General features: G+C 33.5%; 2 protein-coding genes across 2 annotated transcripts; both read left to right on the top strand.

The window, feature by feature from the left end:
* Window positions 1-226: 226 nt before the first annotated feature.
* Window positions 227-8054, top strand: LOC117343499 (ATP-dependent DNA helicase Q-like 3). Its single transcript, XM_033905875.1, has 2 exons — window positions 227-774; window positions 7889-8054. Exons 1-2 carry the CDS (start codon window positions 227-229, stop codon window positions 8052-8054), a joined length of 714 nt encoding a protein of 237 aa, XP_033761766.1.
* A 7837-nt stretch (window positions 8055-15891) lies between these two features.
* LOC117343490 lies at window positions 15892-22064 on the top strand. Its single transcript, XM_033905863.1, has 4 exons — window positions 15892-16000; window positions 17161-17497; window positions 21442-21563; window positions 22060-22064. Exons 1-4 carry the CDS (start codon window positions 15892-15894, stop codon window positions 22062-22064), a joined length of 573 nt encoding a protein of 190 aa, XP_033761754.1.
* The last annotated feature ends 1388 nt before the right edge of the window (window positions 22065-23452 follow it).

The raw sequence follows: 23452 nt of genomic DNA, 5'->3' as shown, positions 1-23452 counted from the left end.
GGCCTTAGGCCTAGCTGAGAATAAGTGCGAGTACTCTCTAGATAAGGAGGTAGAAAAATATTATCCTTGTCCCGCAATCGGATAACCTCGGGCCTTTCCGGCAAGCTCGGAAAAACACCTCGGATGTATATGGCGGAGTGATATGCAGATTTGCCGACTATTGGCTTCGCCGGAAAATGTTTTGCATGGTAGTGCACCGGCGGATGGTATTGCTAATGACAACAATATGGCGGACTTCAGTCAAGCAGTAGAGGCAGCGAAGCGGGCATTGGGGATTGATGTTATATTGAAAGAAAAGCAAACAGAATCGTTAAGACATCTTTACATAGGAAAGGACGTTATAACTGTATTACCAACTGGGTATGGTAAGAGTCTTATCTACCAGCTGCTGCCATGGATGTTTCAACTGAAGCATGACCAGGAGACACCTATGGTTGCTTTGGTGATTTCCCCACTCACTTCACTGATGGAGGATCAGGTCATGGAGGTGCGGGAGAAAGGTGTCTCTGCATGCTTCTTGAACATCCATGGCAGTGGTGGTAGATACACTCAGATGACTGCCTCTGTAGACGACGACAGTGACCTACTTGAGGAAGATGTGTACCTTTTGAAGGGTGTTAGTCTAAACGAGGTAGCGAGGGGAGATTTCACAATTTTGTATATGCATCCGGAGGCTTTGGGAAACAAGACATTACAGGGAATTTTGCGTTCAAGTACATATTCCAACCGTGTGTGTGCCATAGTAGTAGACGAAGCTCATATGGTATCAGAGTGGTAAGTTGACTCAGAGTTTGAACTGGGCATTTCATAAATGGTGTCATTTTTTAGATAAAATGGGGTCCCTGTGAATAATTTGAATGTGATGTGTTGATAGCCTCTCGGGTCGCTGTGCAGTAAAAAATGTGGTGTCAGTTTTGTTCAAATGACAAAATTAACATACAATGCTACTTTAATAATGACAAATGTTATATAATGATACAAAATGATTTGTTTTTCAACATTTTTCACATGAGTGAATTTCATGTGCAATAATTGTGTGGAAATTTTTATGTGCAAGAATGATATATGTTGAATAACTTTTGTGTTTAATGAACCAGAAAAAAAGTTATTTCTTAAATTCATAAGTTTTAATATATAATTCTCATTATTGTTCTCCATTTCTTTCATACACTTATTTCTATTAGATTACGCCATTTTAAATGGAAAGAAAAAGAATACCTGTGGATGGTATCACAGTGAAATATATCCTTACTTAATACACCATATTAACTTATTGAAATACACGTATCAAATTCATCTTTTTAGAATATGTTTTAAGTTAAGATGTGCATTTGGTACCATGCTTTCATTCGACGTATTTGATGCTTCTTTTAATGTGTTTCGTTTGAAACCTGGTTCTTAGAAAGTGATATGATATGTCTTTAATTCTAGCTGATTTGATTTGGGCGTATTTTATTGTTTAGACACAATTGGATTGGGCACACGTTATTGATAACTTATAAAAAAAACTCTCTCAACAAATACATATTACAAAGATTGTGATAGCGACACAGTATACTTATAATGATTATATTAGAAAGAAAAGCAAAGAAGAATGACAGGAAGAAAGACAGATCTAGAGATCTAGGATTAAGAATAATGTTACTACATTAGGATATACTACAAATTAGGGTTCATAAACGATGTACACAATATATATCTTTAAATACGCTCAATTAAAACTAATTAAAAACTAATGCTTGGCTCGTTCTAGATTCACATTCAATACACATCACTAATGTTTTGTCCACAAAAACACATTCCTTAAAATCTAGCTTGATATGGATGTGTCATCGGTTAAACAGAAGACCATTACCCTTTGGAATCAGCTTATTTTCCTTCTGTTCTATTGCGCATATTTTGCCTTCGATTTAACGACGTGACTGTTGCTTCAATGCTTTCGAGTTACAATTTTGTTGATCAGTCCACACTATTTTGTTTTTGTTATATTAACTAAATCTGAGCTTTAATCTAATCTATTCCACGTCTATGGTAATTAGATTTAAGGTGTCGAATGCACATCAAGTACAACAATAATGCATAACAAAAGGCAACACGGTATTCCCCTAATATTTATCCTCTACATACATTATTATTCTTTTCAAGCCTTATGATTCATTGTCAACATCATCGATTTTCCACTTTTTTTTCGCGTAGAACGATTCCATGTGGTACTACTAGGTTGAGGTTTCGATTACAGATTTTTTCGAGACGTATAATGGGAATTTTGCTATATTTTAATGATCTTAAGTTCAAATTACATGGTTCTTAGTTAACATGAGAAGTATTGTACAAAAGGCACACAGATGAATAACACCCTTGGATATTAACATAGTTATAGGTAACACCCTTGGATATGAACATAGTAATAGGTAACACCCTAGGATATTAACTTAGTGATAGGTAACACCCTTGGATATTAACTTATTGATAGGTAACACCCTTGAATATTAACTTATTGATAGGTGACACCCTTGGTACTAACTAAGTAATAGGTAACACCCTTGGATATTAACTTATTGATAGGTAACACCCTTGGATATTAACATAGTAATAGGTAACACCCTTGGGTATTAAGTTAGTGGTATGTAACACCCTTTGATATTATGTTAGTAATAGGTAACACCCTTGGATATTACTTAGTGATAGGTAACACCCTTGGATATTACTTAGTGATAGGTAACACCCTTGGATATGAACATAGTAATAGGTAACACCCTTGAATATACACATAGTGATAGGTAACACCCTTGGATATTAACTTAGTGATAGGTAACACCCTTGGATATACACATAGTGATAGGTAACACCCTTGGATATTAACTTAGTGATAGGTAACACCCTTGGATATTAACTTATTGATAGGTAACACCCTTGGATATGAACATAGTAATAGGTAACACCCTTGGGTATTAACATAGTGATAGGTAACACCCTTGGGTATTAACATAGTGATAGGTAACACCCTTGGGTATTAACTTATTGATAGGTAACACCCTTGGATATTAACATAGTAATAGGTAACACCCTTGGGTATTAAGTTAGTGGTATGTAACACCCTTTGATATTATGTTAGTAATAGGTAACACCCTTGGATATTACTTAGTGATAGGTAACACCCTTGGATATTACTTAGTGATAGGTAACACCCTTGGATATGAACATAGTAATAGGTAACACCCTTGAATATACACATAGTGATAGGTAACACCCTTGGATATTAACTTAGTGATAGGTAACACCCTTGGATATACACATAGTGATAGGTAACACCCTTGGATATTAACTTAGTGATAGGTAACACCCTTGGATATTAACTTATTGATAGGTAACACCCTAGGATATTAACTTAGTGATAGGTAACACCCTTGAATATGAACATAGTAATAGGTAACACCCTTGGATATGAACATAGTAATAGGTAACACCCTTGAATATTAACTTAGTGATAGGTAACACCCTTGGGTATTAACATAGTAATAGGTAACACCCTTGAATATACACATAGTGATAGGTAACACCCTTGGATATTAACTTAGTGATAGGTAACACCCTTGGATATACACATAGTGATAGGTAACACCCTTGGATATTAACTTAGTGATAGGTAACACCCTTGGGTATTAACTTAGTGATAGGTAACACCCTTGGATATTAACTTATTGATAGGTAACACCCTTGGATATGAACATAGTAATAGGTAACACCCTTGGATATTGATTTAGTAATAGGTAGCATCCGTTAATATTAAGTTAGGAATAGGTAACACCCTTGAATATTAATTTAGTGATAGGTAACATGAAATGTCATGAAATGCATGTAATCTTTTATCTAACAAAAATATATGTCTTTCAAATTAAAAGGTTGATTTTTTAGAATTCATCACAGCAGGGTTTTAACACATTTTAATTATCTATATCAGATTCCATTTATACTGAAATGTGCCAGTCTTGTACCTGATGTTAATTGTGCGCTTGGATTTCTTTCTGAGTCTCATCTCTAAAATATTTTATCTTAATGTGTTCTACATGAGATGATCAATATCATTATGTTCTTTTTTTTTTACCAGATGGTATTCAATCACAACATCTGTAGATGTAATGTCTTTAAACTGTCGCAATAAATCAAAGCTAGTCTACATATTGTACTGATGATATCAACATGGTAAAATGGATTTCGTTTTTAAAATGGCATACAATAATGACGATGCGTCGACATAATTTTGCTTTTCAAATCGTCAAAAAAGTCAAATGGATCGTCTGATTTAACACAATTTAGAAAAACATGTTTACATCTACAAACACACTGTCTCATACTTATTATTCTCTTTATTTCCTCCACAAATGAAGATTCACAAATAGAATAATTACATCATACAATCAACATATAAACAAGAATAGTCTGAATATACATATACAAAGTTATTTCACACACAAGTAATTATATTGAAACATCAATTGTTAGCAAATTTGGTTATATTTTTAAGCATTTCATTCAGAAAATTTACATTTGTTAATCTTACATATTCGTTGTCTTCGTTAGACATGTCATAGTCTAACTTGCTTCCTAATAAAGCATTAACTAGTTCAAAATCTGATAAATTGTGAAGGTACGCAATAAAATCAATACCCAACATATTAAATAAAAAACACCATAATTTATCACGAATAGCAGTATTCTTTTCACAATGTAGAATTATATGCATTAAAGTATCGTTGTATAAAATACCACAGTAGTGGCATAAAGCCATATGGTCCAACATACGAGATGTTGTACATAATTTTATGATACAGTGTATAGATTTATAATACTGAGGATATTTAATAGCCAGTTTCCATAAATAATGTGGTTTAATCTTAGAATGAATAAATTTAAATCTGAAAAAGTCATTGTGGTTATGCATACGTTCTAACCATGCAGTTTCCTCTACTCTATATACATTTTCATAGACACTTTTTGTCCATTGTAGTTTCCCCGGAAAATACCCTAGCTTTATATAGTCAACAAAAGTCTCATACAATGAATATTTTCTTAAAATAGAAATAATGTCGGGTATAAATCCCTGTTGTTTTTCGTTGTTTACAATGAACATAAAAAATCTAGTAATAAATATCTTGTGTACTAGCATACTATTATCGATATTATAAATTCGTCCCAGAAATAATAATTTCTTGATATTAATATAAGATTCAATACTAGTCCAGCCAAGCAATGATACACACATGTCTGTCCTAGTTCTCTTTTCAAACCTTTGAATACTTTTCACAATAAAATTTTGTGCCTTTTCTAATAATAATACTTCAGTTTTGGAGAGTAACCATAGTTCACATCCGAAAAGTGCAGAAGGATACACTTTAATTTTGACTATTTTAGCAACAGTGAGAGGGTTAAGTGCGTTGGGATGAGCACCAGATTTTAGAAGAGACATAACACCAGTTTTTAATTTACAACATGCTCTAGTAGTTCTTTCAACTGAATTTCTTCTGCCGTTTAACAATATTCCGACATGTTTAATTTCTTCAACTACAGGCAGTACAAATTTGTATAGGTAGACATTTTGTATATTATGGGATATGCGTTTTTCAGAAAACAATACAATTTTACTTTTCGTAGATGAGAAAGTGAATCTCCACTTCTTACTATAGGTTTCACATATATTAACCATTTTTTGTAGGCTTTGAAAATTTGTACTAACAAGACAAATGTCATCTGCCTGAGTTGGGATGTTAACTTTTAAATCTGCAATAACTGCGCCGTTTCCACAATTTTCCATTTCATTCAATAATTCGTTTATGAAAATTAGGTACAGTTTGGCAGACAAAGATCCCCCTTGCAAAATCCCTCTCTCCATTTTGATCAAAGGTGATGTTAAGCCATTAAATAAGATTGAACTTTCTACATGTGTATACATTTCTTTAAGAATAACCCATATCTTGCCTCTCAGTCCAATTTCATGTATTTTAAAAAGAGGACCTGCGTGCCACACTGTGTCGAACGCCTTGTTGCTGTCTAAAAATGCAACATATACATTTGATCCATTTTCTAAATTATAATTAATACATTCTTGTAAGTTAAAAGATGTACATAGGCTACACAGATTACTTTGGTATGCAGACTGCTGCTTATTGGGAAACGTATCAGAACATATGACTGGGCTGATTCTATTTGATATAGACATTTCAAATAACTTAAACATGACTGGCAGTAGGGTGATGCCTCTATAATTATTGGGATCATCTTTTACTTTCCCTTGACCTTTGTGCAACGTAACAATTAATCCCTTTTTCCACTGTTTTGGGATGTATTCATTTTTTATTATCATATTGAACAACGCAGCCATATGTTCGAATAGTTTATTACTTCCGTACTTAAAATGCTCATAAACTAAACCATCATGCCCTCCAGCTTTATTTGTGCTGAGTTTCTTGCATGACGTCGATATCTCTACTGGCGTAATGACGTCATTCAGGAAATTATCCTGTTCAAACTTAACATTGGACTCAATATTGTCAATATGCGTGTTAATATCATTTTCAAAGCCTGTTTCAAAACATTCATCCGATTTATCTTGAAATATCGTACCAAAATGTAACGCCCATGCCTCTACAATGTCAGCAGGCTCACGTAAGGTTTTACCATTGTACCTTAATTCAGTTTGTGATTGGGGTCGTTTATTAACTTTACGTTTATACAATTGCCAAAACAATGTTTGGTCTATCTCACCACACTTATCAATTTCAGAAAACTGATTTGACATATAAGTATGAAAGGCAGTACGTAAATTTCTGCGAAAAATAGCTTTGTTTTGTTTATACTCCAAAAAACTGACGCTTCCGGATCTTGGCCTACCTTCTAAGATCCAACGTTTCCTTTTATTAGTCATTACCTTATGCATTTGTGATACTTCGTCGTTCCAATACGGTTTAAGATAACTTTTGTATTCACTTTTAGGTAATGTTTAGTCAGCAGCTTTCTTGACTGACAATACTATGTTAGAATAATATCCGTCAATGTCTTTATTCGATATAATACCTTCAGGTATAATCACTGAACTTAAATTATCATCTAGACATATTGTATAACATTTCAAGGCATTGATTGTTTTTGCCTTTTTCCAATTATATTTTACATATGCAGATCCCGCAGAATGAGGGGCAGAAACTGGCATGGATATGGAACATATGACAGGGTGATGTTCCGATAAATTATGAAGATCATCGTCTAGTACTTCACAGTAATTTATCAAGTCAAAAACGTTTGACTGAATTAAGATATGATCAATGGTAGTACAGTGTCCTGTTTGAGGATAAAAGGTGTACACTGGTCCTTTACAATTTAACTGAACGTTAGCAGAATACAAATTAGTTCTATCTAAAAAAGATTGGAATACACTTGACCTTTCATTTTTTTCAAAATTACTTCTGTGCCCTCTGATTTTAACATTCAGATCACCAATTATAAAAACCCTACCCTTTTTTGAGTAAACTGTAACTAGTGACTCTAGAATTTCAACATGCTCAATAAAAACATCAATTGGTCTTGATGAGGCTGGCATATAAACTGCGAAACAGTACAAATATTCCTTATTGGGAGTTTGAATCTCCACACTAACTATCCTTGAACTTTCAACCTCTATTTCCGAAAAAATAAAATTGTTAGATTTACAAAGAATTACCACACCACCTCTAACGTTACATTTATACCGGAAAGGGTCAATTTCATGAACCGGTTTAACTATAGCTGTATAACCATACTGTTTAAACATGTCGAAGAAAGATAAATTATATTCTCTCACCCAGTGTTCTGAAAGACCACAAATATCTATATGATATTTTTCTAAACATTCCAGTAAATATGGAGAGCCGGCCATAACGCCCTCTATGTTCCAACACATCATGTTAATTGAGTCAACCATCATTGATTTGGTTGTAAAAGACTTGTCTCGGAACCCATTCTCTCATACCGATTCCGCTAGGCCAGAAGCCACCAGCCGATATGATTCCGACGTCCTCTGATTGTATATTTAGTTGGGCGGAGGCTGTGGATTTCCAACTGTTCTGAAAATACTTTATATGCGTCACGCGCACACCTGATTTATGAAGAAAATCCCTCATCGCTGATTCTGACGCTATTCTCTTGTTAATACCATGTATATAGAACCGGCTTATTTTTTGTCTCGACACAGCCTTGTAAGTTGTATCCAACAAATCGGTCTGCCAAGCTTGACTGTTCTTTTACAAAATCAGATTTTTCACAACGGGGAGCGGATGTGTTACTTCGACAAGCCGAAGTGGGAAAATGTACAGGGATAGCACTTGATGCAACCGTGGAGTACGATCGACTTTCCCTTTCTCTGGCTTTCTCTCCACAAACCTTACTGTCGTTGTTTTCTACTCCTGTACTACTGGGTGGACTCGCGCCTGACGTTGTTGCGGAGTTCGAATGGATAGGCGCATTCGTGTGAGTCTCTGGTATATCCACGCACCTGTGGCTGAGGGGTGCGTTCGTTTGTGTTTCGGGGTCATGTCGTTGTATACCTCTCGACTGAGGAACTGTGTCTGCGTCTAGCACACTGAATCTGTTGTATGTTTCTACAGTATGCTTTGCGCGATCATCAATAGTAGACTTTGATTTACATAATACCTTGAGACTCGCTCTTATCAACTTTTTCCCTCAACTTGTCTAGTTGTTTTTTTATCCCTTCTACAGAAGATGCACATGTTTGTATTGAATCTTGAGTTTTGGTCATGTCGGAATCGTAGCATTTGATGTAGTTACCAACGCGTTCCGATAATAGTTTGAGCGACTTTTTAGTACTTGCGACGCCGTTTAACTGGTCATTGTCGTACCGACTCGCCATATTTTTGAAGTCTGAAGCGGATTCAACAATCTGTTTCATGTCCTTTTTCACGGTGACTACCTGCTTCTCGACATCTTCAATTTTCTTACATGAATCTTGGTAAATTACATTGATTTCATTAAGTTCGTTTATGATTTTTTTATTTTCTAGTTTCAGAGCCTCAATTTCCGCCTTGTTTGCGGTTTGTTCTCTTTGGAGCTCGTTCACAGTTTCAAGTAGGGCTTTGTTTTCATGCTTATTGTCTGTTACTTGTTTTAGCTGTTGTCGCGTTTCTGTTTGTGTTTTTCCCCTTCTTTTCTGTGCTGTGTCCTTTTCTTTATATAACTTGTAGATGTAATGTCTTTAAACTGTCGCAATAAATCAAAGCTAGTCTACATATTGTACTGATGATATCAACATGGTAAAATGGATTTCGTTTTTAAAATGGCATACAATAATGACGATGCGTCGACATAATTTTGCTTTTCAAATCGTCAAAAAAGTCAAATGGATCGTCTGATTTAACACAATTTAGAAAAACATGTTTACATCTACAAACACACTGTCTCATACTTAGATTTCACATTTATTCTTAACATGTTTCTTAATTATAAATTGTTTGATGTATTGTATTTAAAATAAAAATAATATATATTCAATGAATAAGAAATAGGATATTACTCTCTGTGGAAATGAACATCTGCCCTAAGACACAAATATAATCATATTTAGAAATGTGCACATGTTTATAAAAACCAGTAATAGATTTAATAATGCATAAACAAATTTTCTTTTTGTATTTTCATGCTTTTGAATCTTCGGAGAAAAATGTTTAATTGATGACCTTAACTATTTTGCCAAATGTTTTGTAGTTATTTGGGAAAGGGCTTAATAATGTTGTTTAAACATGGGTCCAATCCTATAAATAATATCAAATGATAATAATGGGGAAAAAAATATTATAAAAGATGTTAGAATTGCAGTACAATCTCCGTCCATATTTTACATTTGTTTTGGTCATTTCGAGTTTCACATTTCCATTCTGGACTTCATACGTTTGGTTCCTATTATCACTGACGAGATCTAGGAGGACTAATAAGCTGTTTTTTATTCGTCATTAGTCAAATAACATTTATTATCCTTTTTAAAAGTGCACTAGCATAGCTTAAATATTTTCGCCATCGCTAAAATTCCTAAGCTAAGTTTTTCATTTGTCTGTCCAATACAAGTGTTGGATATTGGTGTTACAACAGTACAGAATTGATGTCACTAGTAGATATTGGAATTACTATAGTACATATTGGTGTTATTACATTAGATAGGGTTAATACTACAATAGATGTTGGAATTACTACATTAAATATTAGAATTACTACTATAGATATTGGAATCACTACTATAGATATTGGAATTACTACATTAAATATTAGAATTACTACTATAGATATTGGAATCACTACTATAGATATTGGAATCACTACTATAGATACTGGAATCACTACTAAAGATATTGGAATCACTACTATAGATATTGGAATCACTACTATAGATATTGGAATCACTATACTATATATATTGGAATCACTACTATAGATATTGGAATCACTACTATGGATATTGGAATCACTACTATGGATATTAGAATCACTACTATAGATATTGGAATCACTACTATAGATATTGGAATCACTACTATAGATATTGGAATCACTACTATAGATATTGGTATCACTACTATAGATATTGGAATTACTACTATAGATATTGGAATTACTACTATAGATATTAGAATCACTACTATAGATATTGGAATTACTACTATAGATATTGGAATCACTACTATAGATATTGGAATCACTACTATAGATATTGGAATCACTACTATATATATTAGAATCACTACTATAGATATTGGAATCACTACTATAGATATTGGAATCACTACTATAGATATTGGAATCACTACTATAGATATTGGAATCACTACTATAGATATTGGAATCACTACTATAGATATTAGGGTTTTTACATTAGATAGTATTATTACTACAGTATATATTGGTTTTACTACGGTAGATATTGGTATTACTACAGTAGATATTGGTTTTACTACAGTAGATATTGGTATTACTACATTATATATTGGTATTACTACATTATATATTGGTTTTACTACATTATATATTGGTTTTACTACATTATATATTGGTTTTACTACATTATATATTGGTTTGACTACATTATATATTGGTTTTACTACATTATATATTGGTTTTACTACATTAGATATTGGTTTTACTACATTATATACTAGTACTTTCACATTAAATATTGGTATTACTACATTATATATTGGTATTACTACATTATATATTGGTATTACTACATAATATATTGGTTTTACTACAGTAGATATTGGTATTACTACATTATATATTGGTATTACTACATTATATATTGGTATTACTACAGTAGATATTGGTATTACTACATTATATATTGGTATTACTACATTATATATTGGTTTTACTACATTATATATTGGTTTTACTACATTAGATATTGGTTTTACTACATTATATATTGGTTTTACTACAGTAGATATTGGTTTTACTACATTATATATTGGTTTTACTACATTATATATTGGTTTTACTACATTAGATATTGGTTTTACTACATTATATATTGGTGTTACTACATTAAATATAGGTGTTACTACATTATATATTGGTGTTACTACATTATATATTGGTTTTACTACATTATATACTAGTACTTTCACATTAAATATTGGTATTACTACAGTAGCTATTGGTGTTAATACATTAGATAATGTCATTACTACATTATATAATGTATTTTCACATTATATATTGGTATTACTACTGTAGATATTGGTATTTTTACATTTTATATTGGTATTACTGCTGTAGATATTGGTATTTTTACATTATATATTGGCATTACTGCTGTAGATATTGGTATTTTTACATTATATATTGGCATTACTGCTGTAGATATTTGCATTTTTAAATTATATATTGGTATTACTGCTGTAGATATTGGTATTTCTACATCATAATATTGGTATTACTACTGTATTTATTTGTATTTTTACATTATATATTGGTATTACTGCTGTAGATATTTGTATTTTTACATTTTATATTGGTATTACTACTGTAGATAATTGTATTTTTACATTATATATTGGTATTACAAGAGTAGATATTGGTATTTTTACATTAGATCTTCGTTAACAAATACCTGCATACAATATGCATATAGGAGCCTTCATTTTCTAACGTACGAGTATCGTTATTGCTTTTGCCATGGTTTCGGGTAGAGTCATAGGACCAGGTCGTTGTATGAGTGATAATTCTGTGATTAATATGTGCGATAAACCTCGCCAGAAGTTATTATTGATTAAATGTCAAGCGAGACTCCCGCTGTGAATATTTATGTATAGATCTGGACGTTCATGATGACGCCAATATCATAGAATAATATGCCAGTTATTATTATGTAAATAAGTTAAATTCTATAAATATTTCCGACGTGGGACATAAACTGCCAAAACAGGTAACAATCGAATCGTATATTACTGATGTATTTTTAAAAATAGATTGATAGATAGATAGATAAAATAAATAAATATATTTGTTGTATATTGTTATCAATTACTAATTAATTTATGACAAGTTGTGGAAAACGTTTTCTATATAATGGATATCTTTTGTGTGATATAAATATCTCAAAACTAATATGAGATATCCGTTGTGATGTATATAAAAAGAGGCTACACAACGAGTGGTAGAATTGTATTTCTTTCTCCCGAGTTAGACAGTTACAAAAACACGAGCTTTAGCAATGTTTCGTTTAACTTTGGAAAACAATTAACGAGGCAGAAATAAATACCATATACAACATCCACGAGTTTGTGTGACCCGTTTCTTTCACAACAGAAAGGCTATTCTGAGAATGAATTGATCGGTTTTTATGTCAACGTGTGCTCTTTTCCTAATATCAGGTGGGAGTAAGGATTTGACCTAAAGTGAAATACCTCTAATTAAAATGCAAAACTGATAATTTGGAAAGTTATTTAAATATTACAATTTACATCATTACGAATCATAAGAAAAAAAAGCAAGAAAAGTTGAAATGTTAAAAAATGTACTGCATAGGACAATCATGAATCTAAACCTTCTGGGAGATGTTTTGTAGACAAAGACAATGCTGGTTCTTTCAATGACAACGCGACATTGATTTATATGGTAGTATCATCTTCCTTTTCCCAAACACCTGGTGTTTGTCATATAAGTTTCTCAAAAATTTGTCTGACAGTAATGTATTAAGGTCTTAAAGTTGAAACACCCTGATAAAGCCGGAGTATTTAAACGCTGATCTAGTAATATGATTGTTTGTTTGTTGGGTTTATCGCTCCGTGAACAGCAAGGGTCATTTTGAGGCGGGGTTCATTGTAGTAGTTGGTGAGTACCTCACTGAACATCATTTATACAGATGACCCGCCGCATGTCATCCAGAGCAATTAAGATAAACGTTTTTGCCCATGGACGAAGCCACAACAGCACAGACCGGCCCGTTTTCAGCTTCCCGAGAAACACATACCGGCACGGGTCGGGAGCGACAAACAACGCACCTAGAATTTTCACTCCCAGGTTACGCAGCTTGAGCTCTTACTGACCGAGTTATTGGACCCCGATCTAATAAAAGAGCAGAAGTAATAGTTAAGTTTACTACATTGTTGTGGGATTTGATAATAATTGTTCTTATGGTTTTACTTTATCTATATTATAACAGGTTCGTCGGCGTAGTCACCATGGATATGCATTTCCAGGAAGTGGATTATAACGCATGCCCATCGTCTATTGGAATACCCTGAGCCATGCTACCTTTGCGGAGTGGCAAGATGTAAAACTGTTACTACTGGGGTATGAAATTATATGAATAAATTGTATTGAAATGGCTAAAGGGTGCTGATAGAAATTAAGGAGGAGAGCAGTAATAGACGTATAGAAAATTGTGGTCGACGTAGCAGAACAAGATGGATTTTCACTATGAAAATGTGACATTAATTGATGAGGCTTCATGATAAATGAGAAAATATAGTAAGCAACAAAGACGCAATTCGTTAGAGAATCTCAATGTACATGCAAGTAGTCTTACATGAATGCGTATGGACCATAACCTGTCTGAATATTCTTCTAGATAGCATCAACATCACAAACGTACCCTGAAGCTAAAATAACCTAGCTTATTCACAATATCTATGTTGTTTACACTTGTTGACGTAACTTAGAGACCACAATCTTTCTATCACGAGATTGCAAATGTTCAATTTTTTAAAATCATTGAATTAAATGATATTGCTGCTGTTACACCTCCTCATTCAGATTTTTACATATCTGTCAATCTATTTCGCCCGTAACATCACTGGCGAATCCTAGCAGGCCGAGATAGTTGTAAAATGCAGTTAAATTCATTTTGGCTATACTTATTTTGAAATTGTGTATTTAGATAAACACTTTTAACAGTGTGACAGTATTGTTCTATTCACGAATATGCATTCTCTAAAATATATAAAGCAACATCACAATTCACATTTTAGTGCAAGCACAAAACTGGTCGCGGCTTCAGACGTGGACCCTACGTTTGTCAGTGCAAATCTGGGCACCACTACCCATGGTATAAGAGGGGTCCCTACATGGGCACAAACCTGGAGAAAGCTACAGAGAAGGAGTTCCAAAAAAAGCTACGAATGTATTCGTACAGACTGTAAGTATACAACAAAAATATGAAAATTATTCCTGTAAACAGGAAGAGGGATTTGTATGCAGAACATGTACAAGACCAGGTGTTCTAAACGAGTACACGTCTTCCGCTTAATCCATGACACTCTTAAATCAGGGTTAAATCAAACTGTGAACTGTGGTGACAATGGAAGCCAAGGTGGCCCACTTCAGCTGTCATGGCCACTGTTATAGTAAATATAAGCTGTGTATGTGTTGTGGGTAATTTTAATGGCAATAGTTTTAGAAAACAGTACTTTTCAAAATAAAATGTCATACTGCTTCTCTGCCAACCGTTTTACTTAAGCAGTTGGTTTGTCACGTTCCTGTATGGCCTATAATAGCAATTTAAAAACAAAACCCAGACTACTCTCTACCTCTCTCCGCCCAAACTACCAACAAAAAATGATATGATTCATGATATGTTACAAAAACAAGGCGAGTCCACAGTCAATTTGCAGGGGAGACATGAATATATTCCTATCATATTATATTCAAATATATATAATTATTCAAACCAGACCAGACCAGACCAGACCATATTTTAAAGAATGTCTGTTATTTAATCGCGGTTGAATACAGTGACAGGGTCATTAATAATAAGGGCCCAGACACGTTCACCTTCACGTCCTCCCACCTAAAGAGACAGTGTAGCAGTCATAAATGTTATACTCTACCAGTTTTTGACTGAAACATGATACAGTAAAACACGTTTAGTACGAACACGTTTATAGCGATTTTATGGATATTGCGAACTGATCCCGATTCCCCAGCTATTCTCCCTCTTACTTCTATGTAATTCTGTATTTATATTGCGAATTTCACATAGCGAAATATTGTCTATAACGAACCAATTTAGCGGTCCCGTCGGCTGAAATTCCATGTTATTTTAACACTATGGTACGAACCCATCTTCCGAAGTAGGTAAATCATGCCCTGGTGATCACGACCGTGTCATAGAGAGGCACCCGAGGGCATGTTTCAGGGTATGTATTTGTACGGCTATTGAATCGGTGAGTTATGTTTTCGATGACCTCTGAATAAAGTGAGTTGTTTTGTCGATGTTATGTTAAGTTGTTAGTCCATTCTTAGATGTCTTAGTGTGTACACAGTACATGTATGTTTGGCAATGGCTTTATCATAAAGCGACTTAGAGCTAATGAAAGCGAGACTTCCGGGGTAAAGGCCACCGCAACGGAAATGACTGATGCAGATGCTGTAAAAGACGTTATGAACGTTTCGGACAGTGACGACGAGGAGAAAATAGAGTCAGAGCAGGAACATTTCGTAATCAGTGGTGCTACGGCGAGTGATTATTTACATGAGACAGGCCGTTTTCTGGAGTCCCAAAACGTCAGATGCTTTTAGTACTTTGTACACACTTGCCTCACACGAAAAGTTTCGGCAGAAAGTTATAACTGACTTAAAATAATTGCATCGCTTTTAATTTGTACTTGCTTGTAATTTTATTTTAATATTTTCATACAGCGAAGTTTTTAGGAAAAAAACAATAAAATTCGTAATACACGTAATACGAACTATCGATATAGCGAACTGATACAGTTGGTCCCCTGGGATTCGTTATAACCGTGTTTTACTGTACATGGAATGGGAGTCAGTCTTATCAAGCACAACTAAAAGACGCGTTTTTTTCGTTTATGGAATGTTAATTGTCTCAAAAGCCAGACGTCCGCGGAAATTGCTGATATGGGCCATATAGGTATGTGACAAATCCACTGCATTTGTAAAACGGTTTCCAGGGAAGCAAAATGGCATTTGATCTTGACAAGTGCTGTTACCATGACAATAACCTACAAAATACGGACAGCTTCTTTTAACCAAACCAGTTGCCATGACGGCTGCTGTGGGCCATTGAAAGAACCACTAGGCATATCAATCAACATAGAACACGTCTGACTTGATATTAAAATAAATAAAAATATTTCAAAATGCTATTATGACGTCGAAAATATCATTATGGTCTTCATCAACTTGCTTTTCTCGAAACCTTGTGTTGATAATTTCTCAAAATATAATGTCTCAAAAATGTCAGTAATCTACATGTCGCATGGAAATCATGATACTAAAGTAATGGGAACAAGCCATTGAATAACGAATCAGCGGAGGCATGTAAACACCGTAGGCAGAGAAGCAGGGATGTTACTATCTTGTAACGGAAAATTCACAAACAAAATCATTTCCACATTTAAAGGAAATCTATGACAGTATTGTCTACTTAGTATTTAAAGGTTACTGTTAAATTTGTTATGACAAATATCAATTAGAACAAAACAATACAGGAATTCATGAATAAATTCATATTTCCAAGATAAATAAATTCATATTTCCAAGATGATAGTAAGAAAGGAATATGTGAGTAATTGACAAAAGGTAGATAGGAAAACCTACGGGGATTATAAGATTATCGATAACGTTACAAATGATAGGCATATATCATCACATTTATAGCATATAAAGCGGACGGCAATTATTATGCTATAGATACGGCTGGTCTGAAGGAACGGTACACCGATGCCGATTGGTATCGGGTCATCAAAGAACGTTGGCAGACGAACACTAAGGGGGTTCTCAAGTACAGGATGAAAAATCTAGTACGGTCTGATATTAACGGTACTAGCACCATTAAACACGAACATTACCCCATGGGTTACTTCGCCCCCAGTGTACAAGACGGATATTGGACTCGTCCTACATTTAAGTGTGACGGACGAGTCGACGATTGGGTGGTCACATATGTTGTACCCTTCATCGGCAAAAAAGGACTAAAAAAACCACTTCATTTCAAGTAAGAAATCCGATTTTTATATTTCAAATCTCTTATTTTCAAGAAGATTATTATCATTATTTTATTTCGAAGCATTAAGTATCAAAAGAAATCAAAGCTTTTGAAACATGTAGCCTTTTTCAAAAAGATAGTTATGATATCATCAATAGTAAGAAACAGTAGAAAGAGGTTTTCTGACCTTGAAGTGTTGTATGATATAATTTTTTGTGTAAATCTTATCTATCTATTTTGAACTCTGGTTGATACACCGTATGCTGTTATATAGACAGATATCGAATGTGAGATGAAGTCTTACCACGTCGCCGTTTTATGCAGATACAAATCTTCACGATTCACGAAATAACGCACGTGCTATAGTATTTTACTTGTCTGATCCATAAGGATTACCGTGAGTTTAAATTTGCATATATATGTCTTCAATATCTTCCTGATATACATCTAAATTATCAGTCTTTAGAATATATCCTTCAGATGGGCAACCATTATAATTTTTAAACCCTATTTAAGGTAGCAGTGTACAGTAAAAATGCCAAATTCTGAAAAATATGGCACATGCTTTAGATATGTAAACATTGCCAGTTAACCTTACATATAACCTCTAATAAAGTATATATATTTGAAATCTGTACAACATTTGCAATTTTAATAGAGCTCTGAAGGATAAGTAAACTGATATTTTCTGTGATTTTTAGAGCTGTGAATACCATGGTAACAGCTTAAAAAATTCTCAAAAATTGCAAAATATTATGATATTTGACCCAAAATGGCACAATTCTCTACACAATTTTTTTTCTGAAACCTATTTAAAATTAAATATCTCCATCCCAAAGACAGAATTAATCTTGTTTGGACATATGTTGTAAATTAAGTTTTTCCGCTATCTTACCTTTTCTGTGGGCTTCCATTTTGCGCTGTAGGCGAAACTAAATTTCCTGTGTAAACACACGTTCGGAAAATCCGGATATTTAAAATCCGGAACCAATTTATTGACTTTTGTTTTAATAAATGTGAAGCCTGTATGTACTACTTCATACTGGATATACCAATTATAGTGTACATTTATTTTTTTCATTTTTTATACATATCATAATACAGGAGTTATTTGCTTAACAAAAAAATTGCCCATGGCCAGGCTGTCTTACTGTGGTGTGCTACCTAAAAGCTTAGAACTGAAATATGCTTGAAAGAGTGTGTTTGCACAGTTGAGTTGAGAACAGTCTATGATATGATAAGTCTGAGTTGAACTAATTACTAGATACACCCCGTACATTGTAATACTACGAAAGCCTATTAGTGTCAATAAGGTATAAACATGTATATAGGCCTATAGTGAATTGATACATGTTATAACGTGAAAAAACTCACATTATTACGGAAATGATGCCGCTTATTAGCGTTAAACGCACAGCACATAATAAAGCGAAAGAAAATCCAATAACGCAAATCAGAACATGCCATAACGCGCAAACAAGTAATAATGCAAAAAAAAAAAAAAAGAAGAAGAAAATAACAAACCCACTTAGTTACGCAAATCAGACCAGGTAATAACGCAAATCAGAACATGTAGTAACGCGAAAAAAACACAACACAAAAAACACGTAATACCGCAAATCAGAACACATTATAACGCGAGAAAAATACGAAATAACGCGAATAAAAACAGGCAATACCGCAAATCAGAACATGTAATAGCGCAAAAATATCACCCAATAACGCAAACCAGACCACGTGATAACTTAAATCAGAATTAACATATGATAACGCGAAATAACGCAAATCAGAACACGCAATGACGCAAATCAGATCATATAATAATACGAAATTACGCCAATCAGAACACGCAATAACGCGAAAAAACTCAAAATAACGCGAATCAAAACATGCAATACCGCAAATCAGAAAACGTAATAACACAAAAAAGCACGCAATAACGCAAATCAGAACATGTTATAGCTCAAAAATAGCACACAGTAACGCAAATCAGATTATATAACAACACGAAATTACGCCAATCAGAACACGCAATAAAGCGAAAAACTCGAAATAACGCGAATCAAAACATGCAATACCGCAAATCAGAAAACGTTATAACACAAAAAACCCACACAAAAAAAAAAAAAAACAAACAAAAAAAAAACAACAACAAACAACAAACAAACAAAAAACCCCACACGTAATAATGCAAATCAGAACACGTTATTACTTGAATAACGCAAATCAGATTGAGGAATAACGCAAAAAACCCGCAATAACACGAAAAAACATACAATAACACAAAAAAAACCCAAAAAACCCTAATATTGCGATAAAACACGAAATAACGTTAATTAAAACAAACAATAACGTAAATCAAAACACGTAATAACGCGAAAAAAAAGTGATGTCATGAAAGAAATACCATGTGATAACGCAAAAAAAAAAAAAAAAAAGAAGAAAAAAAAGAATGCCCTATAATCAGAAGGCCTAATAGTCCAAAAACAAGTAATATTGTAATGAGGATAAATGATTAAATACATGTATGAATGGTTTCCCATTGAATATAGCATGTGTTTCACGAGTATGACAGAATATATACATATACTGTATATATATTTATTGCAGTTTTGCTAGTTAAACACAGACACTTTTCAAACTTATATTTTCACCGCAACGATGAGCGTTGAAAATAGTTTTTTGCAGTGAAAATATAACTTTATCGTTTTTGACCAATCATATCTAGAGCGATCCTCATTGAAATTTGCCGATTTTATAACCAAAGCCAAGATATAAATATATATATTGGTTATTTTGCTGTATTTCTGAAATATTCAGATAAGTTTTTGACAAAATTCTCACTTGTCGTTAGCTACTCTGCACAGATTCTCCAATAAAATCAGAAAACTTTTAAATTACGTAGATCAGTCCTTTCAAAATGGCGCTGTCAAGTTGACGTGGAGTAACGCCATAGAGAAACGACGTCATGAATTATGAGATTCCCGCACTTTTTAAAACTATTAAATTTTCGTATTTTTCTTTTTACTTTTTAGCATAAAAATGCAATAAAAAGAAAATTGATATCCTCTCTCTCTATATGTAAACGAAAAAGTGAAGTTAAAAACCAAAAGAAAAAAATCTTAGTGCCAAACAGTGCATAATCAATAGTACAAGTGTTGACGTCTTGTCCTCGCAACGTTATGCTTCTTTTGATAGACGGTGCTATTTTGAATAGACTTGTCAACGAAATTTCAACGTTTTCGAAATATTCTGTCTCTATGTGAGTATTATATACACATTGAATGTTGATATTAAGTAAAATAAACATATTTTCTACTTTCGCTTAGATTGGAATTATCCAAAATACCCCAAATTTCGTTTCTTACTGTTGTTTTTTTCCGCGCCTTTATAAGAAAGTTTCCTATAAAGCATTGGACATTAAAAAAAACACCACTTTAGTAACGATTTCGAGTAATGCTGACATCAAACTATTGATCAACATTACTATACATGTACACACTTACACAGTCTATCGATAAGTCCACGTACGTTTATCTACGTTCCCTTTGGAATGAGGAGGCGACTATTGACTTACGTTATCTTACTGTTAGGGATAATCAAGCACACAGTCAGAATAGTTGGTGTACCTTTAGGATACGCATCAGAAACAGAAACGTATGGTCGGAGAAAGGGACCTTTCTTGCCACAAAAACTTAAAATAGAAAATTCTTTATTTTACGTACAAAAGTGGAACGAATAGGTCAAGGAAACAAGATATATCCATGAATGAATCCCTAGTTATGGCTAATACGAGAATATAAATATATAATTCTTCGGTGTTGTCGCAAAAAGATGTTTTTTTTGTTTTTTTGGGGGGGGGGGGGGGGACGGAAAACACGGCGTGGTGAAAACTGTGCCAGTACAGAGAAGGTCGACATGACGTTTTATTATATGACTCTTTTATCTTACAGAGGAATGGTTACAGTAGACGTACCTTTGGATTACCTGGATATCAATCAATGCGCCCAGCCTTTCGCCATTGCTAACGCATTCAAGAACACTGCAAGATGTGACTATCGCTATCGTACAGACAGTAAGTATATCGCTCTAGAATTTCCTGTGACATATTTGTCTTATCATTTAGCATAGACACGTCTGAAAAACACTCAAAAATTGTTAATCAGTGGTTTTCTATGAGCTTAAAATGATTTACACATAATACCATTCTTGACAGTAAGTTTCGACAGATGTTCATATAAAACCACCAAAGTTACTTTCTAGCTATGACAAAAAAGTTGATGAAATTTTATTATTCAAACAATTTTCAAACAACCTATATAATATGATAACGTGCCAAAAACGTTTACATCCTCTATAGCATCAATTGGCAGTCCTAATTTTAAGGTGTAAGCGTTTCGTTTTTTCCCTTCCCGTAGTACTTTCTTAGGAAATTCTTTTGGCTCTTTATTGCCATCCAGTCAAATTTCTTCAAGATCAGATCACGTTCTAAGGTCGATATAGATAATTGTATTCACCTAAAAACAGGTTAAAAATTGTATTATACATAATTTTATGGTGCACTTTTGCAGGTTGACAAAACATTGTATTCACTTGAAAACAGGTTGATAATTATAAAATACATGATTTTATGTGCAGCTGTATAACTTGCCATATATCAAAGATTTTTTCATGATTATCTCTAGCAGGTATGACGCTATGAAATGCAGAGTGTCCGGAGCCAGTGGTGTGTCCTACTCCATTCTGACCATTACCTTCTTCCTCGTACTCTCTACTGCCGACAGGATCGGATTGTTTTAACTCGTGTAACTCAATTATTCGCTAGATGGTCTTATCACGTGGTCAAGCTGCTAAAAAAGACAGACTCTATCAAATGGATGAAATGGTTCCAACACATGTATTCATCTTTTTCATGCAATTGGGTTACTTCGGCACGTGGTCAGATTATCCAATCGCGTTGTTACTCAAGCAGGTAATCGGATTCATCTATCACGAGATTGGACATGTATGTCACGTGGTTAGGTCCTTTTGTTCCTAAAAAAGGAAGCGGTGTTTACCAAATCGGTAACAGCCAATGTGTGTTCAACACTTCTATGGAAAAACAAAAGATGTCAAATGTGTGAAAAGACTTACGCAAATCAAGAAAACACAAAGCAAAATATGTATCATGCATAATGAAAACTTTCGTCGTGACATGTATTTATGAATTATGTTATGCAAAAAGTAAAAAGTAAAATCTTGCTTCGCAAATAGATTGGAATTCGGTAATCAAAATCATATTTTGTAAACATTGTTTTCGTTTCTTTTTGATAAGCTTTTTTTTCAGGAGATAATAAAAGTTTCAAATATTGTATTGTACAAATAAGCAAATATTGTATCTATAGCAATGTATTGTAAATAGTTAGGTTCAATGTGTGAGAGGGAATGAATGTGTATATATTCCATAAATTTTCAGTCATGTCATTATAGCATCTTCATTGTAATTATGCAGATAATATTTTGTGTGAAAGAGATACAGTTATGCATGGAATGTTTTATTCAGAAAGAGAAAACGTGGAATTTTAATATTATTAGCTCCCCATTGTGCAAAGAAACATCTATAGACACGTGGACTTAAATAAATATATATCAAAGACATTTTCAATTTTTTTTTTCGTTGACATTTCATAGATCAGTGACACTGTATAATTTGAAGAGCTAAAAATAAGTATTACATTTGACTATTTCTGTTGGATTTTTTTGTCTAATTCCATCCGTAGTAACAACTTTATCACAACACCGTGAACATATTACATACTGCAAACCTACATATTTTAGCGGGTATCCTATTTCCGCGCACTTCACATTGATTAATTAATGTCTACTTAATCTAAAGTTTTATCAGTAATATAAACAATTTCCAGTGCTAAATGTTTGCGATAACCTTATCTTGGCGCTTTTCCCTATTGCGCAAATGAAGGATTC

The sequence above is a fragment of the Pecten maximus genome, chromosome 2 (assembly GCF_902652985.1).
Source record: "Pecten maximus chromosome 2, xPecMax1.1, whole genome shotgun sequence".
Classification (NCBI taxonomy): Eukaryota; Metazoa; Mollusca; class Bivalvia; order Pectinida; family Pectinidae; genus Pecten; species Pecten maximus.
This window is presented reverse-complemented; position numbering and strand designations above follow the sequence as displayed.

Excerpts from the sequence above, each read along its gene's own strand:
- LOC117343499 (XM_033905875.1), top strand. The coding sequence starts at position 227 with ATGGCGGACTTCAGTCAAGCAGTAGAGGCAGCGAAGCGGGCATTGGGG. Across the intron at positions 775-7,888 it reads GCTCATATGGTATCAGAGTG|TAAATATGGAGAGCCGGCCA; the intron begins GTAAGTTGACTC and ends TAAACATTCCAG.
- LOC117343490 (XM_033905863.1), top strand. The coding sequence starts at position 15,892 with ATGACTGATGCAGATGCTGTAAAAGACGTTATGAACGTTTCGGACAGT. Across the intron at positions 16,001-17,160 it reads AATCAGTGGTGCTACGGCGA|CATATAAAGCGGACGGCAAT; the intron begins GTGATTATTTAC and ends TCACATTTATAG. Across the intron at positions 17,498-21,441 it reads AAAAAACCACTTCATTTCAA|AGGAATGGTTACAGTAGACG; the intron begins GTAAGAAATCCG and ends TTTATCTTACAG.